The 21,643-nt window shown below is 40.3% G+C and overlaps 2 protein-coding genes across 3 annotated transcripts in view; both read left to right on the forward strand.

Annotated features, from left to right (window-relative positions):
- The window catches only part of LOC117450958 (uncharacterized), a 34,529-nt gene extending 20,540 nt beyond the window's left edge, over positions 1-13,989 (forward strand). The window contains exons 3-6 of one of the 2 annotated variants that reach the window (XR_011643615.1): positions 175-513; positions 6,375-6,619; positions 7,191-8,095; positions 12,279-13,989. Coding sequence is in view for 1 of the 2 variants with exons in the window: in XM_034089006.2 (XP_033944897.1) it covers positions 175-513; positions 6,375-6,619; positions 7,191-7,433 (827 nt within the window). In the remaining variant the exon portion in view is untranslated. Of the gene's footprint in view, positions 1-174; positions 514-6,374; positions 6,620-7,190 lie in introns of both variants that reach the window. The other variant, XM_034089006.2, reaches the window with a different exon arrangement.
- A 1,623-nt stretch (positions 13,990-15,612) lies between these two features.
- LOC117451078 (general transcription factor II-I repeat domain-containing protein 2B-like) lies at positions 15,613-18,198 on the forward strand. Its single transcript, XM_071204163.1, has 2 exons — positions 15,613-17,643; positions 17,755-18,198. Coding segments are annotated over exons 1-2 (1,869 nt in total). The 5' UTR covers positions 15,613-15,775; the 3' UTR covers positions 17,756-18,198.
- The last annotated feature ends 3,445 nt before the right edge of the window (positions 18,199-21,643 follow it).

The raw sequence follows: 21,643 nt of genomic DNA on the forward strand, positions 1-21,643 counted from the left end.
GATTTACTAGATAGTTCCAGGAAATAAAAGTTCCGGGAACTATTCCTGGGAAAAGTACTTGGTGTGAAAGCGCCAAATGGGCCCTCTCTTTTTACATGATGACAGTACAGAGTTTCATCATTCCCGCCTTCTCTCCTCTTTTCCTCCTCCTTCCTCTTTTATCTTCCCCCTCAGACTTGGGGCGCCCCCCTGTCCTCTCCGTCGCTCAGGACTGGGTTCCCATCCTGGACAAGGTCTTTGGTCAGAAGTGGTGCAGCGACGTGTGGCAGATAAAGGAGATGGATGGAGAGGGGGGGGCCGGTACAGGACGGGGTCTGGGTGAGGGCCGGGTCGAGTACGCGGCCCCCCTCTCCAACCGCTCTGTCACCCTGGAGCCCTCCCCCTCCTCCCCCCAGCAGGACCCCCGTTGGACCCCTCTGGAGGACATGGAGGTGTTTTCTCCAGATGAGGAGGCTGCAGGCAGTCAGAGGGACACCTCGGGCCCCCGACATGGACACCCCCACAGCCCCACAGGTGAGCCCGAACTCCTTCGGCTGTGTGACAGGAAACCCACCCTCTGCACACAAACACATAAACGGAAACATCACACACCTGAGAGGCCAGGGTGCTGCGTAATGAAAAGTAAACTATAATCTTAAACCATTTTGAACAAGTTAAACTTAACCAGGATGAAAAGCAACATAGTTTCAGCTGCAAAGTTCAGGAAGAAAGTCAAAAAGAAAAAACTCTGACTGTGTGAACGACTAAACTAACTGTTTTGTGGCCAAATATCACTGCTCCATCACACATGGAAGTATTGTAATTTAGCAAGATAACACTTATCCAGTGTGCACGCTGTGAGACAGCCACACACAGCTCAGGAGCTGACACACACTCGAGTAGGGTTGGGTATCGTTTGAATTTCCACGATTCTGATTCCGATTCCACTTTTCGATTCCGGTTCTTAACGGTTCTCAATTCCGATTCTTTGAGGGGCAGGGTAAAAAAATGATACATGCTTCTTCCACCAAAAAAATTACATTTATTCGAGAAACTTTTACACAGGTTAGTTTACAGTAATATTCACATGAATCAGTCTGTTTATATTCACTGCTATGTAACTTTAACCTGAGAACCACTGAAGCCACAACAGTGCAACAGTCCAACTTTTAAAGAACAGTTCTTGTTGAGAAAAACCAGCACATCTGCCTTCTCAGGCATACAGGGAAGAAAGGTTTGAACATTTTGAAGTAAAATGCTTCAATCTGGTGCACTTTAAGCAGAATTACTAGACTAGATCTAGGGGGTACAACTCTAAACACCCATATGAAAAAGATCGGTTTACATTTTAATAATTTAATAAGTATGTGAACATAACCAGTAACCTACCATAGCCAATAACAAATACATGTAACGTATTTTAGTTTTGTTGTTCATTCATATCTTATTTTACAATTTTATTTATGCATATTTTTTTATCTCCAGTTTAAAACGATATGTCTGGTTTACTGTCCTATAGTATACATTGGAATGATTTCAAACCTGTTTTATCCCAATAATTATAAAGGAGTGCCTTGGAAATATGTGTTTACATAAATTGTGATCACCAAACGTTTGAGACCCACTGAGATAACTTAGACTAAAGTGAGCTGCGGGCGCCAGATAAGCCAACATCCCCCATTTTCATCACTTGCAGCCAGGGGCGGACTGGGACTACAAATCAGCCCGGGACTCTCGACCGGCCCACTTCGGTACCGCCGGCCCACCGCAATTTACTAGCGGTAGACATTAAGGGTAAATAATGTCTACCGGGCCGGTGGACTTGTGTTATCACTGGCCCCACCATTGTAACCTCTGGCCCGGAGTATTCGTCCAAAAAATAAAGATCGACTAATGAAGAAAATTAACACATTTGTTGCAATAGTAATGTATGCACCAACTACATTACTACTTGTACTACAACATTTTAATCATCAGTTCTTCCTCATTTTCCTCAATTGTTCATATTTGGTTTATTAAAATAATGATATTGTGGTCATTGTCAAAAAATGTCTGCTATTATTATTATTATTATTATTATTATTATTTGTATAATGCACTTTCTGCCTTCCTGTCATTAGGAGTTAGACATGTAATGGCCATGTAATTGATTTGATTAGAACCTGAGCCTTCATTATCCTAAACTGCTGGGACATTTCGCCAATACCTTTATATTGTCTACTCTTCACTTACTTGTCAGCATAGGTCGGCATTGATGCACAGAGCCGACAGAAGACCTTGTTTATATTGGCATCATATTGAGAGGTGCAGTGACGCGTCCTGAAACCAGGAAGTAAGCTGCTGGTTCCCTCGACAAGGGTTTTGGAAAATAGCTGGAAATAAGGTCTGTGGAAAACAAACCTGTTTGATAAATGCACGTTTTGTTCAGCCGGATAATCTCCACATGTCTACCCTACTTTTATAATTTTCGAATCATAAATCTAATCGATAGATTATAAAAGGGTTTTAGGACGCGGCACTGCAGCCAACTCCATCAAGCAGACTGAAACTTTCTCTCCCTCTTCTTCTCATACTCCCTGTCACTCTCCTTTAACTCCTCCGGTGACTTTCTTTTATTTGAAGATTGTTTTTTGCCCGGCGCTTGGCCGGTTACCGCTGGTATTAAAAACATTTGGCGAATGGTCAGGTGGCGCGATAGTCTGTAGTGAAGGAGCGCGCTCACGGGAGCCTGCTCCCGCTGCGCTCCGCAGCAAACAGCTGTTTGCTTTTCACCCAACAACGACAAGCGACTCACGAAACGCGATGTTGTAGCGTTGATAAACAAAACAATTTAACTAAATTGCTAGTCAAAATACCAATACCACAGGACCATTTTTTTTAAAGCAATATTTTTAGTGGCCCGAGCGGGCAAGTGGAAAGTACGTTATGCTGGCCTGGGGTGTCTAAATAGTGCTTCCGGGCCATTTAATGTCGAGCCCTGCCGGTTACCGGCCGGCCCACATCGTCCGACCGGCCCACTTCAGTACCGGCCCATCGGGATTCGTCTCGAACGTCCCGATGGCCAGTCCGCCCCTGCTTGCAGCGCCCATCGTACAGGGCGAATGAAACGTGTAACCGGGGTGAAAAAGGGTGTTACATTTACTTAATTATGAATGTTGTTACATCAAGGCCGAAAATTAGGATGAGCACCCACGGTCAAAACATTTGTTTTCCCTCCCGCGCAGCGCCTCCACAGATCTGGTGCCCTAGGCGAACATCTATAATGCCAGTGCAACGGGCCGGCCCTGGTCTCAGGTTACGCTGTAGGAAGTGTAGGTACAACGCTACATTTCCCGCCCCGCTGCAGTCATGCAGTACGCTACGGAGAGCGGCGAGAAACATTTCCTCAGGAATCGAAAAGCAGAACCGAAATTCACATTTCTAAATGATGCCGTTGGAATCGAAATGTTGGAACCGGTTCTCGGTACCCAACCCTACACATAAGTGATTTTATGATGTAAAATGATGTGAAATGAATGATAAGTGCGACATGTCAGCGTCGTGGACTTATGTTGTGCGGCATTGTTATTAATTAAAGTAACCTTGCTTACCGCAAATGTTTTAAAAGTCAGCTCATTCTGAATATGATATTCATTGGGGTAAAGGCACATCATTAGTGTTTTATATTTTCCTGCAATAATGTGAATACAGGATAGAAAAAAACCTCACATTTTGTTAAAATTGGTGTTTTATTTAATCTTTCTCATTTAATCAACCACAGAACTTTCTTGTTTTTGTTTTGCTACTTTATACTCCACTCCATCTCAGAAGGAAATATTATACTTTTGATTGAGTACCTAAGTTACTTTGCAGTTTCAGATTACTAATATGAAATATAATAAATGAATATTACAGACTAAACTACCTTATCTTTATATAAAGTATTTAACATGAGCTCCTTTATTACCAACTGCAAAATGAAAGTGATGAACACATTAATGGATCCAAAATTATAACAAAATTAAATAATATATTTATAATACTGCAAAATAAGTACTTTTACTTTTGGTACTTTAAGTATATTTTAAAGGGGAAAGGAAACACCAATTACAGTTATAATATTCCGGTAGTTTATTCATTTTACAATGGATATTGATCGTAATATTTATTGTATATGATATTACTCACCAAAAGAAAATTAATTATCCGCCGGCCGGGTGGGGAATTCCGGGACCAGGCCGCCGCCATTAGGGGAGTCCCAAATGGTGACGTCACTGGCTGTGTTTTCGCTCCACCTGAAGTCAACACAACGTAGCAGATATGGCAGCGATGGAGGAATTTTGCAATGAGATCGACGTTTTGAACGATGAATTTGACTATTCGTCGGGAGATGACATTGATGTGGAAGCATCTACAGTTACCAGGCATCCCATGGCCTATGCTTATGAACCGATTCGGTCGAATAGAGTGGCATACGATCCGGAATAAAAAAATTAAAAAAACACAATGCTAACAGTGAGCCTCTGAATTAGCCCCGAGCGAAAATGCTAACCTATTACTGCACCGAAAATCACTCCTAGCTCCCTTATTACTTATCCTAGCCGCACATCCAACACATCGTTTATGATCGCAAGGAGACACAGAATCTAACGGTGCCCACCTCAACACTGAACGATACAAACTCGCGAGGTTATCCACAAAAACGTACATCAAAACAAGTGGCGCTAGGTACTAACATACGCCAGGCTAACGGCTTACCTTCCTCATTGTCTGGTCTAAACTGGTCTTCAATGGCATTACAACGATAAAAACGATGATGTAGTTAATCCATAGGTTAATATCCAATGGGGCTGTGTCCCCTTTGAAATGTTCTGATAATCTATAAGCAATACAACTGCAATTCCGTTATCTGCTGTCTGCTCTGTGCTCCGTGCGCTCTGGGTCCTGCAATACCATCCATCAATAGCAATACTAGCCTTTTTAGGGCTGTTTTCGACAGATGAGCGTGTGTATGCCAGTTTAATTAGTTGAGCTATAGAACACCCCCAATTCTCTATTGTGCGTCATAATAATAGCTACCATTTAGTTTGGACGCGATTGCGTTAATTAATAAGGTCACACTGTGTCAGTAAATACATGTGTGAGCTAGTAATCTGGTAGTGCTGCAATATTTACCTCTCTCTCGGCAGCTGAAGCAACTCGTTTGGTGGCTCGAACTTCACGTTTGTTGACACTGTCATTGTCTTGCGCGGCCGACGTGCTGGGACGGTCGGTGTTCCCGACTGCATACGTTGAGAAATCGAATATTGTGGGAACAGATCCTGGCTTCAAATCCAATGTTTTGTATTGAACCAGGCATCCAGACTGGACTTTGAGCAGCTTCTCATCCTTTAGTGGCAGCCTATGGAAATGTACTTCTTCCTTCTTTGTATAAAATCCATTTGTGCAGCCTGGGGCAATACAATAAACTCCTGACGACGACCGTTTTCTTGTAATGTAAACTACTGGTGCATTGCACGCCATGTTGTTTGTTATTGAGCTTTGGCCCAGGAAGCCGTACCCAATCAGTGACGTCACTGGGAAAGTCCCGGAGCAATGGAAGCGCCCATGGTCATTAGGCACATATTTCAAAAAGTAAATTCGCGTATCTCGATCGTTTACATTGGAAATAGACTAGATAAATACATTTCCTAATGGTAATATTGTCGCATGGAAAGCAGTTTGAAAAGTGTTTCCATTTCCCTTTAAATGTGAAATCTATTACTGACGCGTGTGGGTGTCTCAGTACTGCCCTCCACTGGACAGTTATATTACAATGATTTATAACATTAAAACACTGACGGGGAAATCTTACTGCAGTTTGTACTACAATACAAGCAGGATTTTAACCAGTACTGGAGTATTTTCCCAGTGTGCATATAGTACTCTCTCAGCAGTAATCTGATTACCAAAGGTGGGAAGTAACTAAGTACATTTAAGTACTGTACTTAATGTACCTTTTTAATTTTAGTATTATATTTTTTTTTTTACCTCGTCTGTACTGTCCTGTTTTTCACTCTCACTCTGTTGCCGCTCTAAGCCCTGAATCCCCCCACGGGGATTAATAAAGGTCCATCTTATCTTAAGTACAACTTTGAGATACTTGTACTTTACTTGAGTCTTTTAATGTTATGCTACTTCTACCCCACTACAATTCAGAGGTACATTGTATGCTTTTACTCCACTGCATTTATTTATACATTTAGTTACTTTACAGATTTTGATTAATGTGAAATATAAACAACACTTAAATCAGACTTATGATCATGAGTACTTTTACTTTTGACTAAAGTCTTCTACTTTGACTCAAGTACAATATCTGAGTACTTCTTCCACCTCCGCTGATGACCTTCCTCCTTCTTAATGTTTCTCTGCAGGCTCTTCCAGCCGGCGCTCCTCAGCCTCGATGCTTCATCGCCTCCTCACGCTGCCGTCTCAGCTGCTGGACGAGGAGGAGGACGCCGCCAACGACACGCTGGTCGCTCTCACCATCGAGGGAGTCCACGACCTCCGAGAAGCCATCGAACAGCACCGCCTGTTGCCCCCACCCAACAGAGAGGAGGACGAAGAGGAGGAGGAGGAGGAGGAAGAAGAGGAGGAGGAGGAGGACAAAGGGAGGAAGGTGAGTGAGGAAACGAGCATCTTTCAATGTTTCAAATATATCAAATGTTCCTTGTTTTATCAATTGTAAGTAAAGTAATGATTATATGTTTTGTAAGTTATGTTTTTGAGTATACAAACTTTTAATATTAAAAATAAAATCATGATAGTGTTGTGTAAATAATCCGGCACCTTTTTGAATGAAAGTTTGTAGTTTTAAACTAGTTTTTTTTTTTTCAACTGCAGAATGTGTTTTTATTACTTAATGCACTAAGCATGCACGCAGGAAGGAGGAACCTCCTAAAAACAGATATTTAAAAAACGAAAAACGTCCCCTTTCTTACCGATATGTGTGCCAGGAAAGAGGTTTGTTTTTAGTTTTCAAATAAAAGATACGCTTATTGTAGGTTCATTATAACAAAATGTCATCCCATACTGGATTTTATGTTTGGTGTCTTAATCAATTTGTTATCTCTGTCATTATTAATTTTAAGTTGTTATTATAAGTTGTTATTGGAGAAAGGATCAATATAACAGCTGACTTTTTCATGTGTCTATAATATAATATTTGTTGCTGTATCCTATGTGAGCAGAAGAAGCGGCGGCGGGTTTGGTCGGAGTGTGAGGAGTGCGGCCGGAGGTTCAGCCGGATGTCTCTCCTGAAGGCGCACCGGCAGACGCACGCAGCGGAAAACACGGCCGCTGTCGACACGGTGTCCCCCGTGCCCACAAGCAACGCATCAGCGCTCCACTGCTCCACCTGCGGTAAGAGGTTCTCCTCCGCCACCCGCCTCCACAGCCACATCCGGGCCCAGCACCCCGGGACCCGGACCTGACCTCCAACAGAGTCCAACAAGAAGCTAAACAAACACCACAGCAGTATCCACAGAGCAGAACCAGAACCATGAAGGGAAACTCATCAGGATCCCACTCCAGAACGCTTTGAAAAAAACAAACATGACCAAAGGGATAGACCGGTTTTACACTCTAAAGTACTTCTATTCTGAAATATGGAAGCCGACTCCAGGCCTTCTGGAGAGCACTTTATTATTGGAGCTGCAACTAAATTATTTATTCCACTATTTATTTATATTTCCTGTATAGGTATAGTTACTGTATGAAATTACAAAAAACTAAAGTGAAGATGCTATCAACTGAAAGAAAAGTTATTTTTGTATTACTATTTTACAAATTGTTCAACATAATGAGAAAACATAAACTTTCTTTTGATTTTTTTTCCTAAAAGAGAGTTTAAAACAAAGTTGAGCAATAATATTTAATATTAAAACCCTCAAAACGTAAATTATTATTTTAAAAAGATTAAAAATCACCACAGATAAAGATTGAAAAGAACTCTAGTCTAAAATCTGTCTATCCCTTGTCCTTGGTACCCGACAACCATTTTAGAGCGTATGGAAGAAGGTCACATGATCGATGATCACCCAGGACCAGAAGGAGTCCAGGTCCAATCTCGGTTCTGCCTGGGATCCGGCTCCAGGTAGACATTACAAACACAGATTTATCAAGTTCAGGTGCTGACAAATCGCTTACTCAAGCTCCATTTTTTTTTTTGAGTATTCAGCTTCTTTCCACGTTGATCATTTTGAATGTACATTTTCAAGCCAACAAAACACTAAAAAAGCCCATAGACTCGACTCCCCCATCGGATTCAGTTTTTTAGCGATGGGGTCCGACAAGTAAACAAACAACTTTGCCAAAGAGGGAAAATATTTATTTTATTTCAGCATTGCTATAAAATGCACTACTATCAAAAAAGGGGAAGTTAAAATTGAAGTGAATAGGTTTAAAGAAAACATGCTTTCTTATTTTAAAAAGGTAGAACATGTAGAGATTGTTCCCATTCTCTGCAACTAAAGGGAAATGTTCCTATTTCTAATTCCCCCGTTGAACTAATGTTATACGGGGGCTTTTATTTGGAAAATAGTTTGCTTATTTTCTCCAGGCTGCAATTAAAGAGTGTTTTAGATTAAACTATTTGAAAATAATAGTTTTAAAAAGGTTTTTCCCCTCATTTAACTTTCATTTAATCATTTGAAAAGTATATTAGGTAGAAAACAAATGTAAGTGGCTTTGTAAAAATTATTTTAACTCTTAACAAATGTTGAAAGCTGAATAGATTTGATAAAAAAAGATTTGTAGACATCTGAACTCCACAAAACACTTATTAATCCCAACTCTGGATTTCAAACGGGAAATAAAGAACCTGAACGGGGAATAATTGCTGAGTAAGCGGAGATGAAAAACCTCACGTTTCAAACTCCTCTTCTTTTTAAATCCTGTAAAATACCCTCTTGGACCCGATACGGAGCCCCACCTCATGAGGGGAGTTTGAGTCCCAGCAGGACGTTTTATTTTTTATTTTTGTTGTTGCAATAAACTCGTGGCCTCAGCAGTCGGACGGTCGGAGCTTCCTGTTGATGATCGTTGTTTTTCTCCTTCTCGTGTTGGATCTGTAACACGTGAATTTGCAGGGAGATTGATTTTTCTATCCGTTTTTGTTTCAAAGTGCCCTTTTATTGTTTCTCTTAACAGACTTACCTTTGGTTATCGTCAGGTGCATTTTTGTCAAGTTTTTGCGAGCAAAAGGAAGAGAAACTTTGTCAGTGGCATCGATTGTTTTGGACTCAATGAATGTGAATCTTTTGTTGCACAGTTTTTGCTTTACATACAGAACTGAAGGTAAAACAAGGAAGGTTTTTAAAATCTGCAACGGTTTCCTCCTCAGCATCTTTCTCTCCTTGCTTACATCCTTCCTTCCTTCCTTCATCCCTCATTCTTCAGTTAAGCGACCTCATGTTAACACACAGATACCTCCTGAAAAAAACACAACCACCTTTTTTATATACGATTTCTGATCGTTTACCTTTGTTTTTATTTGTTTTTTTTCTGGCTTCAACTAATTAATCATGTGCTTTAATGGATCTGATCTGCATTGATTCCCATTTGTGCCAGGCAAATAATTTACATTTTAATTAACAGTATGTTTTTTTTATTGAAAGATGTTCCTGGCAAAACAAGTAAGAAACTTCCATTAAAGATTTTAAATATAAATGACAAACAGAATCAACTTGGCCACACAGTTTACTGCAGAACATGTTTTTTGCTTCTCCAAATATTGTCATCTGATTATTATTACATTTTCTTTACTTATATTAATCAAACTGTATGGAAGCCCTTAACTGCCAGGAAATAGGAGTCGATAACTTAAGATGTGTCAAAATGTTGAGTTGTATTAAAACAATACTATACGAACCTATAAAGATTGAGACATTTTAGATCAATTTTTTAAAAAGTTAATTAAAAAACACTTATGAAACGCCAATTCAATAATTTGCTTTATTAAGCTTTTTATCAGTTTTTGCGTTTTTCTAGGGATTTGAAATGTACTATGAGTCAGAAATGTAAATCTATATTTAGTATAGTAATGCTGTCCAAGAAAACTAAAATGAGTTGAATTTATAAAATATAAATCTCAGAAAAACAAAGAAAATAAATGTTTTCTGCCAGAAATGTTTTCTTTGATGGCTGTTTTTTACAAACTGGCTTCAAATATGTATTATTTCCTTCACTTAATGGGCATTTAAAATGTGGTAGCCCATTAGTGCCAGGGGAAGAAAAACATATACAGAAATAATACGTTTTCAATTATGTGAAATCTATCAAAAATAAATAAACCGATTAAGTGGATAAAATAATTTGTTTCTTTAATTTCACTAAAAGATCTAAATTAAACTGAACAACTAATCTAAAATGCCCCAACTCGTGTTGTTTTTTAATCATTCCTACCTTTCCATCTGTTGGTGACGTTATCTTTTGTAGCATGCATACGTCAGGAAGAGATGGAGGGATGTTGGTGACTAGAAGGATTAGATAACGGATATAAAAACAAATATCAGTGATAAATCTCATGATTTTCATGTTTCTGCTCCGCGATGCTTCAGCACGAACAATCGAGACGTATCCATTATCTTTAAGCTTTGTAAATGTGCAAACTGAAAGTTTTTCTAGCCTCAAGGTGATTCTGTTTTTACTTGTCTTGAAAATAAAAACATGTAAGCAATATGAAGCCAAAACTCTGCCGAGCGGCTGGAGTTTGATTTACTGTCGGAGAGAGCTGAAAGTGGTCATGATGCGCAAAAAGATATCACTGTTTTTGAAAAACATGTGATTTGATTTTGCTGCAACATGACCACGGGTGCTCTCCGGTATAATAATTGTAATTTGATATATGCTAATGATGCCTAATAATAACTGATTAATTGAACTGCCTCTACTTTAATAACAAAAGCTAATTATCTGCTCTGCTAACATCTGAATGACCGCACCGCATTTCTCCAAACGCCAAGCGTCTATCTTTTAAAAAAAATTAATTAATTTGTTGTATTTTCAGCCTCCACATGTTCACACATATCCATAGCCGAGGGAAGTAGGGGTGCTGGAGGTGCTGCAGCACCCCCTGTTGGCCAATGGTGTACATTTGAAAAGCTGAGCGACCACCTAAATAAAAACGATTAACTACATAAAATAGTTATGATTTTACTTAAAATAAAATGTGCCGTATACAGTAGCATATAATAGTCATTGTATATATTGTAGGGCTTTTTTGCCGGTTACTATTATGTTCATGTTACTGTTGAAATCTCTCCCCACTTTTGGCCGCACCCCCTAAGTAAAATGACTTCCCGTGGCTATGCACATACCTCATTTTATTTTGTAAAACATCTGAAGTGTTTTAAATGTTCCTCACCACACAGACCTCATTACCTCATTTGACTACAATTATGATTACGATTATGTATTTTTTTTTCCTGTTTATTATTTCTTTTATTTGTCTCAAAAACGAATCGGGTGAAAAACACAACTGCAAAGAGATAGTCTTCAAGGATTGTTTTTTATCATTAAAAAAAAACGGATTTAAAGGCCTTAAATAACAAACTATGACATGTTTATAAGAGTTTGCCCCAAAATATGGAAGCCCATTTATGCCAAGATAATAAATGGTTCAAGAGCCTTTTTCAAAAATACTAATGTTGGATAAGAATGCAGGGACAATTTGACAATGGTTAGAAATATAAAAATGTTTACTCACTGTGCTATAATTTTAACGATCAGGTGTATTTCATAATAGCTTATAGTGTTTTTACTTGGAGTCTGACTTTAGTTTTATGTTTTGAATCTTTCCATTTGTTACACTTAAAGTTTGAGTGCTTTAGAAGCACTTAAAAGGGAAAGGAAAAACAACATATATGATTTACTTTCGGAGAACATTCAATTAATAACAACGGTAGGATAAAATGAGATGACAACATCAAATTGTAATGGTATAAAGTTAAGTAACCAAATGAAAAATATGAAATGTGCGAAAAAGCACCAAACTAAATATTGTAAAAAAGACTATTATTTGAGATGTTATTTTTTGAATCAAAAACTCAGAAGTGAGTAGTTATGTGGTTTTTACATGCCAGCTCTGTGAATAAGCTTTCAGCTACTGTCGGAGAAAACCTTGTATCTATAAATGTGATCTTAGGTTTCTCACTGAAATTCAATCAATCAATCAATGTTTATTTATATAGCCCAATATCACATGTTACATTTGTCTCAGTGGTCTTCACAGTGTGTACAGAATATCAGTATGACAATACGACACCCTCTGTCCGTAGACCCTCACATCGTACAAGGAAAAACTTCCAAAGAAAACCCAGTTTAAAGGAAACATGGGAGAAACCTCAGGGAGAGCAACAGAGGAGGGATCCCTCTCCCAGGACGGACAGACGTGCAATAGATGCCGTGTGTAAATTGAAAAGATAATACATAAATAAAAATCTGCAATGAACTGTCTGTGACAAATGGAAAATGGCAGAGAGGATATGAGGGTTTTCTCCGACACAATGGGACCTTTTAATCAATCAATGCTTCACCTGTTGTTGTTTACAGAACACCATAGAAAAAGAGAAATGCTTCTGGTTGAAAATACGTAAAAGGGAAAATTGTGAACAAACTGAAAGGAACCTCAAAGAGTGCAGACCTGCACTAAAATACATGAAATCATCTAACCCGTTTCATAAAACATCATGCTATTAATGTTTCTGTTGTTCCTGCTTACAAACAAATGCAAAGGAAATGATATAGTATTTCAAACTGACATTCACAAATTGTAAAAGTGAGTATGTTGGATTTTATTTAAAAATGGATCTTATACTAATATGAGTAATACTAAGCCAGAATTATACAGCATACAGTGTCACAGCAAAGACCTTTAGTAAATTACTGACTCAACATTGACAAGGGAATACTATTAAATGTTAATGACTTTTATAAAATATAAAAACTCTTCAGGGTGTCGTTGCGATTATAATAAATTCCACCAGATGGATTTCATGTGTTCATATCACAGAGCAGATCCCGGCTCCTTTGAGTTTCATTTGATATGGCTGTTTTCTGAAAAGTGGTTATGTGGTTCCCATTTGGAGCGATTATGATGTTTCAGCCTCTCCGTTAAAACTACGGGCTAAGGGAATAAAAACTTTACGTTTCAGCAGAGGGGACCTCTCTCTTTAAGAAAAAGTAAATAAAAAGTGTTCCTTAATATCCTTCATGGTTAGTTTGTATAAGTAAAGCTGGAGTTAATGGAACTTCATGCCGGGGTTCCTCAGGGAACGATTCAAGGTCCTGTTTTTATTTGATGCAACGCGGGAATGAGGGGTTGAAAGGGATTGTTTTATTAATTTCAAATGTTTGACTTTAAGCAGACTGTGTGTTTGTATTGACACAGGCAAATGTGACTAATGTTTTAAGTTTTATTTTTTAATATCTATTTCTACTCCCTGTATAATCTCAATGAACTGACTTGCCTGTCGAAGAAAGTTCATATTGTTCTTGGATTTGATGCAATACTTTTGATAAAAAAATGTGCCCTTTTTTTTGTAATTTACCAGTCTAATAAAACCAAATCTTCAATAGTTTCCTATTTTAAAAATGACATTTAAAAAGTGCTGAAGTTGAGTGGCACGCAGTTGAAGCTTCGGTCAGAAAAAGAAAACTTAATGTTAAAATCAACTCAGAATTGATATGACCATTGACTTTTTTGTGACCTATGTCAGTTCTGAGTTAATTATTGCCAACTTTCTCCATCATTAACCAGTGGACTGTAGTAAATTATCTGTATGTTTGGCTGTTTTTGTGCCCGTGTTGATCACAGCAGCACCGTCTGAATGTCAAATCCGCCACATTACAAACTGTCTGCCATGATAATGTTATGATGAAGGCTATGGTGATGGTGCGTTTTTTTTAATTTCTATTACCTGTTTTAGTCGATGAGACCGGGTACTTTTTAGTGTTAAAAGGAAAACCAATAAATGTTCACAACGACCAGCTTGGCCTGAAGTGTCTGATTTACTCTCTGCTGATGGGGGAACAAAAACCTTTTTCTTTTTAATTATGCTTTTTGGGGGTTTTCTGTATGTTTATCGGTTTCTGTGCATGTAAATCAGGGGTGGGGAACCTTTTTCCTCTCAAGGGCCATTTACATTTTTTCAACATCCTCCGAGGGCCGTACAAATTATTGACCTCTGCTTAAAAAAACTAAAATCACAGCCCATTTATTTCTTCTTTCTTTCATGCTGTGCAAAGAAAAAGCAACCTCTTAATCCAGATATTTTACCATGACTCACGTATGCATGCACGTGCACGGTTGTGGCATGACCACCAAAACAGAAAGATGTGCAAATGTATTTAGTTTCCTATCCATGTGGACATGATTTAAGTGGGGGGGGGGGACCTAACCTCCTCCCGGGAAGATTTTTTTTAAATGTTGAAGTTGAAAGCATCAATCTGATGCACTTTGAGAGCAACATTAAGAGATCAATGGATAATCTCTCAACACCCATATGAAACAGAACTGTAAGCATATTTACTTTTTCTTTATGGATATTTTACAAATCACTCCCCTTTCAAACTGTATTCTTGTTTATTAATAACAACTTTTTTTTACTGTCATATAGTATTTTATACCTATTTACTTTATTCTCTTATTTCTTTATAACTATAATGATCATATAAAGATGTGCCTTTACCTCAGTGGTTGTAGAAAAAGCTTCTTATATTTGTTAGCATAGCTAGCTAACCAGATGCTAATAACAACAAAGTTATTGACTGTATGATCAGTATGACAGATGAACAGATCGCCACTGGGCTTTCAACTGAAGACACAGCCATGCAAAAACTGCGGCATGTGTACGGCTCCTTATCTGAAGTGCCGAGCCACGTTCTGGTGCTCTCCGTCAGAACTACACCCCTGTCAGACGAGACATATACCACGTGATGACACGTTAGGCTCGTGTTGTGTTCACGGACCCTGACCGTGGCCAGGAAAAACAGGCACTCGCTTGTTTAATTTTTTTGCGGTCTAGATTTCTTTTCTTTTTTGCGTGTGTTTATAAATTACCTCGAGGGCCGTTCCAAATTGTCTCGCGGGCCGTATACGGCCCGGAGGCCGGAGGTTCCCCACCCCTGATGTAAATGGTCTGCAAAGGCTAAAATCCCAAATTCCCTCGAGAGGGAGTTTTTCCTCCAACACACACCTTAAGAAACCCCATACTGCTCAGTAATACTGTGAAATGTTGACTTTATTTGATAATGTCAGTAAAAAAGTAACGTTTATGTTTCGCCTTTTGGTGTTGAACGGTCAAAACAAAGCACTTTGGCAAGTTACAGCACAGGGACTATAAGCACAGTAACTTGCATGATGTAATTTCTCGGTCATGATAGGTTGTTTCCGTGAGCGGCTGAATGTTGTGTCACGGTAAATGTTGCGACCGCAAGGTATTGTGGGACAGCAATTTCTCCTTTCTTTTCGTAAAGGAAGGTCCAGGCTGAAGTCGAATAGTCCATTTAGCTTAGGAACCTTCCTAACGGAGTGAAATGATAAGTGCCGTTCGAATTCTCTAAATCAGACGTGTCAAACTCAAGGCCCGCGGGCCAAATGTGGCCCGCCACGTCATTTCATGTGGCCCGCGAGAGCTTAAAAGGTTTGATTGTATACAAATAAACAAGTCAAATGCGTGCAGTGACCAAAAACTACATTTCCCACAATACATGCTGATTATGTTACCCGCGAAGTGACGGCATCCCGCCACTAGACTGCAGTGTTTCCACATCGATGCGATTTAACCAACAAGTGGAATTGAGAAATACAAATAATGATCCCAAAATGTCAAGGAAGAGAAAAATTGATGCAGATGGAAGGCTGTTTCAAGAAAGATGGGAAGGTGAATACATGTTTGTGCTTCAAGGAGAAAAACCGGTATGTCTTTTGTGTTATGAGGCGGTGGCGGTTGTCAAAGAGTACAATCTACGTCGGCATTTTGAGACCAAACACGGAGCTAAGTATGCCAAAATCAGCCATCAAGAAAAACAACAAATTGCCCAAGAATTAAAAGGCAAACTGCGATCGCAGCAGAATGTGTTCGCGAAAGCCAGAACCAAAAACAATGCGGCAGTGAAAGCTAGCTTTGTTGTGGCTGAAGAAATCGCACGCGCTTCAAAGTCTTTTTCAGAGGGAACGTTTTTGAAGCAGTGCATGCTGAAGGTCTGTGAGCAGGTGTGTCCCGACCAGATACAGACTTTTAAAAATGTCAGTTTATCAAGAAACACTATCGCGGACCGAGTTAAGGAACTAGCAGGAAACCTGGCAACACAGCTGGCCGAAGAGACACGCAGCTACATAGCTTTTTCATTAGCTGTTGATGAAAGCACAGACAACACGGATACAGCGCAGCTATCTATTTTTATTAGAGGCGTGAAGTCGGACCTCTCTGTCACTGAGGAGCTGTTGGATGTGGCTGCCATGCATGGGACCACAACGGGACGGGACATTTTTGATGCGGTGGAGAAGTCAGTCATTAAAAACGCATTGCCCTGGGAAAACTTGGTGGGATTAACTACAGACGGTGCACCTGCAATGTGTGGAAGAAAAGTGGGCTTGGTTGGACTAATGAAGGAGAAAATGCAAGAATGTAACTGTCACACGCCTCTGATAACGTATCATTGTATTATCCATCAAGAAGCTTTGTGCGGGAAGGTGCTGGGGATGGATAATATAGTGACCACGGTCATGAAGACAGTGAACTTCATTCGGGCGCGTGGCCTGAATCATCGTCAGTTCCAGCTGTTCTTGCAGGAGATGGGCTCGGAGCACGGAGACGTGCCGTACCATACAGAAGTAAGGTGGCTGAGTAGGAGCAAAGTCCTCAAACGATTTTTTGAGCTTATGGAAGACATTGCTCTTTTCATGCAGAGTAAGGGAAAACCCTTGTCTGAACTGTCAGATCCAAACTGGCTGTGTGACTTTGCTATGTTGTGTGACATAACCGAGCATCTCGCCCAACTGAATCAGAAGCTGCAGGGACGCAAACAAGTCATCACGCAGATGTCCGACACGATCACGGCTTTCCAGCGTAAACTTGACCTATGGATGTGCCAAGTGAAACAGGACAATCTTGCCCACTTTCCTGTTTGTCAGAGCATCTCAGCCTCATGTCCCGGTACTTTCTCATGTGCTCAGTTAGCTACCAAACTGAGCCTGTTGATGAATGAGTTTGATCGGCGCTTCTCTGACTTCAGAGCACAGCACTCTGGATTTGCCATCTTTGCTAGTCCTTTCACCACCGACATGTGCACTGCACCCCAACACCTTCAGATGGAGTTAATAGAGCTTCAAAGCGATAGTGGCCTGAGAGCAAAGTTCCAGGATGCTACAATCCAGGACTTTTACCGTCTACTGCCCCCTGCTTCCATGCCACAGCTTCGACTTCATGCTGCCCGTGTTCTGTCTATGTTTGGGAGCACCTATCTGTGCGAACAGATGTTTTCAATAATGAATCTAAACAAAAACAAGCACAGATCACGCATCACTGACGGCAACCTCCACGCTGTTCTACGGATTGCTACAGCACAGGACCTAAAACCAGACATTGACACACTGGCCATGGAAAAACGGTGTCAGACATCTGGTCAGAAAACACATTGGTAAGCATTTTTAAAAACCTAATAAAATAATTCAACCAAGAAGAAGAATAGTTAAACTATGTGCAATGTAATGATTGTGCTTGCATTTTGTTTTGTGTTTGTTATTTTCAGAACATGATCGTTGGATGAGGATGGTGGAGAGGGGATCCACATGGTGTGTTCAAGGACAGGCAGCATCTCCTCATCAAAAACTAACCTAAAAACTTGACCAATATAGTTGTGGACTGAGACAACCCTTATTGTGAGTTTATTACATATACTACTTTATATGTGTAGAAATGTATTTAGTGTTTGCAGGTTTTATGTGTTTATGCAGACAAATGTTTACTGTAATCAAACCATCTCTCATTAGTTGGATGTATGCCCCCTGCAACACATGTTCTTAGCAGCTCACAATTGTTGGTTTTACAGTTATTTGTTATTTCAAGTTTTGAAAAAAGTTAATGTCATAACTTGTGTTTGATGTTATTTTTTCTTTATTCACTTGGAGAGTTTGATTGTTGATTGATGGAGTAATGTGGGTTTCATAACCTGACAAATTAAAAGGATTTGTTATAATAACAAAGCAACAAGCAAAGATATTTTTTACATCTATGCAAATATATATGTAATATTTGTAACTTGAATAAGTAATAAATTCAGAGTTATTTAACATTAAGGAGTAGTTACATTTATTTTACATTGCATTTAGTTACATTGCATTTAGTTACATTTATAAGTTACATCTGGCCCTTTGAGGACAACGATTATGCTGATGTGGCCCTCGGTGAAAATGAGTTTGACACCCCTGCTCTATTCAGTGTTTCCCAACCGGGGGTACGCGTACCCCTAGTGGTACGTGGGTGATCCCCAGGGGGTACGTGAAAAGATTTTGAAAAGTAACATTTTTTTAATTTTAGATTTTTTTTAATTAAAATTTTTACAGGAAAACTGTACCCAAATAATGAATAATGCATAATCTGTAATAATGTAACCAAAATTGGGGGCATTCAAATTAAGTAATAATTTGCTGGCTATATATTATTATTGGCACCGTTCAGCTTCCCGCCGGACTGTCAGGTGTTACATCATCATCATCATTGTAGTGGCGCGCTGGTTTTCTTGCTAGCTAGCAAAATATCAACATCCTATTAAGTGAATGCGCTGGTGTTTATTGAGATCAACATTTCTGTTAACATAATCATTATGGATCAATGGCTGAGTCGAGCTGGTTCATCCAGAAACAACAGCACAGGTGACACTGCTGAATCAGGAGAACCCGTTCTCAAGAAAATGAAAACAGAGAAGGTGAAGAATCGTCAGTTTGGTGAACATTATGTGCTCTCCGGTTTTACGGTCACAACTACAGAGCCACCGCAGCCAATGTGTTTCATCTGTGGCGACGTGCTTTCTAATAATAGCATGAAACCATCTCATTTACATCGGCACCTTAGTACTCATCCCGCCTGTGTGGGTAAGCCTGCAGAGTTTTTCCACCAAAAGCTGGCTGAATTTAAGGGAAGCCAGGAAAAACTAAAGAAAGCGACATCGGTCTCAACCAAGGCCTTGGAGGCATCTTATGCCGTATCGCTGCTCGTTTGGGTGGTGGTGGCGAAGTCGATAGGGACTTGGCTTGGCAACTGGAAGGTCACCAGTTCAAGTCCCGGCAAGACCAAGTGCTACTGAGGTGTCCCTGAGCAAGGCACCGTTCCCTACACTGCTCCCCGGGCGCTGTTCAAAATGGCAGCCCACTGCTCCTAACACTAGGATGGGTCAAATGCAGAGAAACAATTTCCCCACGGGGATTAATAAAGTATATCAAATATCAAATCAAAATCGAAAAAGCCATTTACCATAGCCGAAGAGCTAATCTTGCCTGCTGCTATAATTCTCGCAGAAACTATGCTCGATAAGAAAGCAGCTGATGTCCTGAAGAAAGTGCCGTTGTCAAATAATACTGTGTGCCATCGGATCGACGACATGGGAATTGACATTATTGACCAAGTGGTGGAAAAATGTAAAGCGTCTGGTACGTTCGCTTTGCAGTTGGACGAATCAACAGATGTCAGTGGGGAAGCACAACTGATGCGTTTGTGCGTTACAAAGACACTTTGGAGATGAACGAGCACATTCTGTTTTGAAAGAAACTCACGGGGAGAACTACCGGACAGGACGTTTTTAACGTTATTGACCATTTTTTCTCTCAACACAAGCTGGATTGGAAATCCTGCTCTCATGTGTGCACAGACGGCGCTGCGGCGATGACCGGCAGAGTAAATGGCCCACATAAAAAAGGTAAACTCTGACGTTACATGGACGCACTGCATGATTCACCGAGAAGCATTAGCTTGCAAGAGAATGAGTCCAGAGTCAACACACTCTCACTCCCTAAGCGTCCAATAACGACGTTTGGTCAGTGTCCGTCAGAGATGTTCACAAGTCTTTTTTTGCAAGTCCAAGTCAAGTCTCAAGTCTTTGGTCACGAGTCCAAGTCAAGTCTCAAGTCTTTGTGGGGTGAGACTTGATCAAGTCTCAAGTCTCTAACGAATAAAAGTCTCATGTCTGGTTGTAAAAGCCTTCTATTGTCTGCTGCTATCCAGTCTGTTAAGAATACTGCACGGCTATATCTAAGAAATTCAAAGCATTTACTGTGTTATTATCACTCCTATATCTATTAGCATACAGTATCAGTACTGATTAGTTGTTTGTTATATGATCACTTTAAACAGGCTATTGCAATGCAATAGGAAAAACATCACACTTTAGCTAAATGCAAACAACTTATAAGCAAAACACTTCAGAATCAGAAATCAGCATCACAATACTTATTAATCCCCGCAGGGAAACTGTTAAAAGTACTTAAAAGCGGGTAATGATTAACGTTACCGACCTTTTTTATGTCATGTCAAGAGTTGGATGTCAACGCCACTCAACTCAAACAAGTGTGACAAGCAATTCACTAATCTTTTCAAATATTCAGTTACAAAGCTAATAGCAAGCTAAGTTAACATTACATAGCTGATGCTGAGCTAAACATGTTTGCTAACCGTCCATATGCGTTAATGTGACTGACCTCTCCGGGTGAGTTTTCAAGTGCCTGATGAAATTTGACGTTGTTGCGCCAGCATCCTTGATTTTGATATTGCAGACTTTGCAGTGTGCGCTCCTTTTGTTGGTGCCGCCGGCGTTTTGTTCGAAGTTGTTGTAGTTGAACCTAATTACAAGCGGTACAGCCGCAGGTGTGCCGCCGGTCGCTATTGTGTTCCTACGAGGTAGTAACAGAGGCGCGCACGTCTGCGTAATGAGCCCGGCTAAAGTAACTGGATGGCCTGCCTGCCTGTCAGCCTTCCATCTGGGCACACATTTCTCTCGTGCCCTCATTGGTCATGTGCGCGTTCGTGTGTGTTGGAGGAGGCGGGCTCTATAAGGAAGTAGCAGCCTCTTGCAGATTATCTCCGGTTGTGTATTTTCAAATTCTAGCGATCTCGAGCCGGTTTCTCTCAAATGTACCTACCCCACCTTTAATACGCCAAAAATAGAAAACACAATGATTGTTCACGAGTCCCAACACACGAGTCCAAGTCGAGTCTGAAGTCTTTTGGTCACGAGTCCAAGTCAAGTCTGAAGTCTCTGTGTGTGCGACTTAAGTGCGACTCGAGTCCGAGTCGCAGACTCGAGTCCCCATCTCTGGTGTCCGTGGCGTCCAATTGTGACGCTCCTAGGCTCCTTCAGCGTCATAAAGGGACGCAAATAGCTTTCAACTGATTGCAATGTATTCCCATCTGCGTCGGGATTTGACGCTCATGGAAGCACGGCATTCGTTTATGTCGGCTGCCCTTAAAGGTAATGTGAGCGTCCATTCCCAGGAGTAAAGGATGGTAGAAGACACTACACTACCCAGAATCCCCAGCTATCGTTTGGACTACACCATGTGCTCTGTTTGACAAACCCCGTGATAGTCCTCAAGCTCTGTGATTGGAGAGTGTGCTCCGAGGGTTAAGCCGATTCTCGAACAGCACTT

Source organism: Pseudochaenichthys georgianus, chromosome 8 (genome assembly GCF_902827115.2).
Source record: "Pseudochaenichthys georgianus chromosome 8, fPseGeo1.2, whole genome shotgun sequence".
NCBI classification, from domain to species: domain Eukaryota; kingdom Metazoa; phylum Chordata; class Actinopteri; order Perciformes; family Channichthyidae; genus Pseudochaenichthys; species Pseudochaenichthys georgianus.

Bases quoted from the DNA above. Each gene is read 5' to 3' on its own strand.
- LOC117451078 (XM_071204163.1), top strand. From the start codon at position 15,776: ATGCGATTTAACCAACAAGTGGAATTGAGAAATACAAATAATGATCCC.